The following is a 4,443-nucleotide window of genomic DNA, read 5'->3' as shown; positions in this document are numbered from 1 at the left end:
ACAGAGAAATCCTGTCTCAAAAAAAAGAAAGAAAGAAAGAAAGAAAAGAAGGAAAGAAGGAAATGATCCAACATTAGTTCTCAGTAGGAGTATTTTTTCAGTATTTAATTATGCAACTTAAAGCAACATTGTAAACGTAAAATAAGTGATGATTTTTGATAAGAAAAATCTACAATAAATCACTGAATGATTTTTAAAAATACAATTTTAACTTGGGTTTTTGAATAAGAATACAATCTTACAATCAAATGGTCCTTGCGCTTTCAGTACGGAGCCAGACCAAATTGAGCTCCGAAGTCTCATCAGGCGTCTTTTGATATCGCCCTCGTAGCTGCTGTCCTGGTAAAGTAATGGCATTTTTTTTAAAACGAAATTGTAGATACACTTATCCTTAATACAATTATCACAAAGTTGTGAAGGGCATAAGATTAAAGATGGACAATCCTACTGCATCAATCGGTGCAATAGAATTGAATGAAAATCTACACTGAGTTCCGAGCCAAAAAAAAAAAAAAAGGGGGGGGGCACTCAAGTGTCAGTCGTCCGCGATTTTGCCGGATCAAAGCAGATTCCAAAGGGTTAGGTTCTGAGCCTCTGGAGACAATGCTGAGATTGCGAAAGCGCTCTGAAGCACTGGCCCCGCCCTCCTCTTCATAGCGAGGCCCCGCCCACTCGACAGTCCGAGTCCCGCCTCTCCCGGCTCAGTCTCCGCCCACCCTTTCCAAGCTGGGCACCAGGCCGCACGGTTGCCTAGCAGCGGCGCACGGCACGACGGGAGAATAGACGGAAACCTCAGAGAGTCAAACTTAGTTTGGTGCGAAAGCTCCAGCGATGTGTAGTAAAGAAACAAGCCTGGAGTGGAACGTCCGGGATGCCGTGGAGGCGGATGGAAATCTCAATGGTCCTAAACCATTGCGACATGGAAAGCTGGGCTACACTGGGGACTCGTGGCGGGGCTGATGTAGCAGAGAGGCTGTGGTGCGCAAAGCACTGTGGGACATTGGCAACGTGGGGTAGGACGGAAGCCTCCGAGGGTCATATCTTAGCGACGCGGGAAGTCCAGACGCCAGAACTGTCTGGAGACCTGAGCAGGAGGGTCGGGCCCCAGCGGAGGCAATGGCGGAGAGGCCCGAGGACCTAAATCTGCCCAACGCCGTCATCACCAGGATCATCAAGGAGGCGGTGAGCCGCTCGGGCTGGCGAATGGGTCGAGGGCGGACGTGTGGGGCAGAAGGTTAACAGAGTCCGCGTGTGTGCTCATCTCCACTCTCCTCGCAGCTCCCGGACGGTGTCAACATCTCCAAGGAGGCCCGAAGCGCCATCTCCCGCGCCGCCAGTGTCTTCGTTTTGTATGCCACATCCTGGTGAGCCTAGCAGAGGCGGGAGGGAGGCGCAGCGGGATCCTGACCCCGGGTTCGTGGCCGGGAACCCACAGGCCCCGGTTCCCTGCCTCAGTGGAGAGCGACTCACAGCTCCCCTCCAGTTGTCCCACGTTCTGGAGCAGGTTAAACAAGACGGTTATCCTAGCCCTTTGTATGGGGAAGGGATGAACTGAGCCATGCCACACACACACACACACACACACACACAAATCCATTCATCTAAGATACGTACGGCTTTTCCCACCCCATTCCTGGGGAGTCATGCCTCTACCCACTTTGACAGTTTCTAAAGTGCTTTGCTCTTTCTCCCAGTGCCAATAACTTCGCAATGAAAGGAAAGCGCAAGACTCTCAATGCCAGCGATGTGCTGTCAGCCATGGAAGAGATGGAGTTCCAGCGGTTCATAACACCCTTGAAGGAAGCTCTAGAAGGTATCCACGTGCTCTTCTGATTTTTTTTTTTTTTTTTTTTTTTTTTTTTTTGGTTTTTCGAGACAGGGTTTCTCTGTGTAGCCCTGGCTGTCCTGGAACTCACTCTGTAGACCAGACAGGCCTCGAACTCAGAAATCCGCCTGCCTCTGCCTCCCAAGTGCTGGGACTAAAGGCGTACGCCACCACCGCCCTGCGCTCTTCTGTTTCTTAAACCATATAAAGAAATGTTCATCCTTTATCCCTGATTTCAGTATCGGTGCTATTAGGTCCCATTCCATAATCCAGGACTGGTCATAATTCTGCTCTGTTTAGTTGGTACCATCTTGGATGTGATAGGGACCTGGCTATTTTGCCTGTGCCTCTGTTTGTCTAAATCTCCTACTTCCTTACAGCGTATAGGCGGGAGCAGAAAGGCAAGAAGGAGGCTTCGGAGCAAAAGAAGAAGGACAAAGACAAAAAGGATTCTGAGGAGCAAGACAAAAGCAGAGAGGAGGAGGAGGAGGATGAAGAAAGACTGGATGAGGAAGAACAGAACGAAGAGGAGGAAATAGACAACTGAATGGAGAGTGGGCAGACTGTGGTGTGCTGGAAGGGACCCTGAAATCCTGAGATGTGTCTGTGAAGCCTCTCCCTGCAAGGCAGAGCCATCTTCGGCACTGGTGCCTGAGATCAAAATAAAAACTGACCAGAAAGATCAAAACCAGCTCTTCCTGGGCTCAGCATCTGAGTTATAGAAACCGGTTATGCGTCATCAGTCTGCAGGTTATGATGTTTTTGTATAAGCGATTCTGAGTGACTACATAGTTTGGTATTGCTTGTCTACTTAAAATATATGGCTAGCTAGTTTCTGATCCCATTTCCCTGCCCCTGTGAATAAGTAATAATATCCATGTTGCCTGCTGTGTTCCAAATCACAGAGGCATTAAAGGCTCAGGGGAAGAAATGGGGCTGTGATCACGGTCACCCAGTTCGACTGTACAGTAGCTGACCATAGGTACTTGTGCTCAGAATGGCTGCTCTCTAGGAAATGACTAAGGGGCTGTGAGCGAGCAACTGAGGGAATGTCTTCACTTGATGGTAGCATTACTTACTTGGTGTCTGGCTTTCTAGACTTACTTAGCTTTGTAGATGCTCAGTCGTCTGGGGTGGCTGCACTCCTAGGACACATACTCTTCAATTCTGAGTGTTGATTAGAATATGTCAGAAAAGGGTGCCAATTCGTAAAAGCAGGGGGCTTATTCTTGGAGGTAACTCAGTGCCTACCGTGGTAGGACCTAGTGCCACCTCCTGGAAGGTATAAAATTCCAGATCCATCTCCCAGACTTGTGGCTGCTGCTTTTCATTCCCTGGGCTCATAACAAGTTCCAGAGACTTTATTTCCTCTGGGCACAGCCTGTTCTGTCTCCATCTCTCCAGCTTCTGCTTCCTGGCCCTGCTTTCTCCTCCTCTTACTTATTTCATCTTTTAGTCTAGGGACTCTGATAACCTATGTCATATTCCAAAGTGCAAGGTCCTCAGATTCCTTAGTCCTAATCTCCTGTCTTCTAAAGAGAATTGAGAAACACCTCTGGACCTTAAGGTAAGAGGAATGGTGCTCAGGAATGTAGCACTACTGCTGTTGCTTTGAACGTGTCTGTTGGCCTTTCCTTTTCCCCATTTGGTGCTCCAAGCACTTTTTCTGTCTTAGTTGTGCACTTGAGGCTGACAGGTGATGTAATATAGTTTGGACACTGTTTACTAGTCAGGGGAATACAGGGAAGAGTTTGGTGAAAGTGACTGGAGACTGTTGAGAAGATTTTAATGCTTTCTACAAATAAAGAGCATTCTTGTTTAAACTGATGACTCATTCAATGTGCTTTTGCAAAGGACTCACTGAGACCCCTCTCTCTATCCCCCTACCCTCAGAGTCCTGTGTCTTGCATTACCAGCAGGTGAATGAGTATTCGCAACTTAAGGGCACTGCTCTTAACCACAGCCAACATATCCTGAGGTTCTCCTGGTTACTTTACATATCTCACTAGCTCCTACTTCTTTTTGTTTTGTTTTGTTTTTCTTCCTTTTTCGAGACAGGCTTTCTCTGTGTAGCCCTGGCTGTCCTGGAACTCACTCTGTAGACCAGGCTGGCCTTGAATTCAGAAATCTGCCTGCCTCTGCCTCCCAAATGCTGGGATTAAAGGTGTGTGCCACTACTGCCCAGCTAGCTCCCACTTCTTAAGTTCTAAGTACTTTCAAGTATTAATTCCCATCAAGCAACATTGCTATTGCCTCTACTAGCTCTTAACCACAGCTCTATATTCTCCAGTACACACAGTTCTCAAGTCATAAGTAAAATTTATAAATCAAAATTCACCAAGAACTGCAGTGGTCCTTAGGTTAATAGGCTTTTTCCTTCCCGTAAGAAACATTGCTTCTTAATTCCCAAGAGCCAGTGCTAGTGTAGAGCCCTAAATTTTAAAAAAATTCCCCAAAACCTGTTCCCTAGATCATTAGGAATGTGGCTAGTAAAGAGCCTTTGTTCTCTTAAGGCAGCTGAAGGTCTTCTGTTCCTCCACCTGACAGCTAGCTAGGCAATTATCTCAGTTGCCCCAGCCAGGCACCCATCTTCCTATGTTTGAAACTAAAAGAAATAT

General features: G+C 47.3%; 2 protein-coding genes across 5 annotated transcripts in view; one reads left to right on the top strand and one right to left on the bottom strand.

The window, feature by feature from the left end:
• C6H9orf43 (chromosome 6 C9orf43 homolog) overlaps positions 1-738 on the bottom strand; it is a 23,176-nt gene extending 22,438 nt beyond the window's left edge. For 2 of the 4 annotated variants that reach the window (XM_021201039.1, XM_021201040.2), the window contains exons 1-2: positions 717-738; positions 243-339 (exon numbers count right to left, since the gene is read on the bottom strand). In XM_021201039.1, coding sequence (XP_021056698.1) covers positions 243-303 — 61 coding nt within the window. In that variant the 5' untranslated portion in view covers positions 304-339; positions 717-738. Of the gene's footprint in view, positions 1-242; positions 475-716 lie in introns of those variants that run through there. The other 2 variants (XM_029540234.1, XM_029540236.1) reach the window with 1 other exon arrangement.
• A 301-nt stretch (positions 739-1,039) lies between these two features.
• Pole3 (DNA polymerase epsilon 3, accessory subunit) lies at positions 1,040-3,648 on the top strand. The gene is made up of 4 exons (XM_021200644.1): positions 1,040-1,182; positions 1,279-1,364; positions 1,695-1,813; positions 2,206-3,648. The coding sequence occupies exons 1-4, from the start codon at positions 1,117-1,119 to the stop codon at positions 2,370-2,372; spliced, it is 438 nt and encodes a 145-aa protein (XP_021056303.1). The 5' UTR covers positions 1,040-1,116; the 3' UTR covers positions 2,373-3,648.
• The last annotated feature ends 795 nt before the right edge of the window (positions 3,649-4,443 follow it).

This window comes from Mus pahari, chromosome 6 (assembly GCF_900095145.1).
Source record: "Mus pahari chromosome 6, PAHARI_EIJ_v1.1, whole genome shotgun sequence".
Lineage (NCBI taxonomy): Eukaryota > Metazoa > Chordata > Mammalia > Rodentia > Muridae > Mus > Mus pahari.
The sequence above is the reverse complement of the archived record's forward strand: the minus strand, read 5'-3'. Positions and strand labels throughout refer to the sequence as shown.

Coding starts and splice junctions, on each gene's coding strand:
- Pole3 (XM_021200644.1), top strand. CDS start 1,117: ATGGCGGAGAGGCCCGAGGACCTAAATCTGCCCAACGCCGTCATCACC. Junction 1,183..1,278: donor CCAGGATCATCAAGGAGGCG/GTGAGCCGCTCG, acceptor CTCTCCTCGCAG/CTCCCGGACGGTGTCAACAT. Junction 1,365..1,694: donor GTTTTGTATGCCACATCCTG/GTGAGCCTAGCA, acceptor TCTTTCTCCCAG/TGCCAATAACTTCGCAATGA.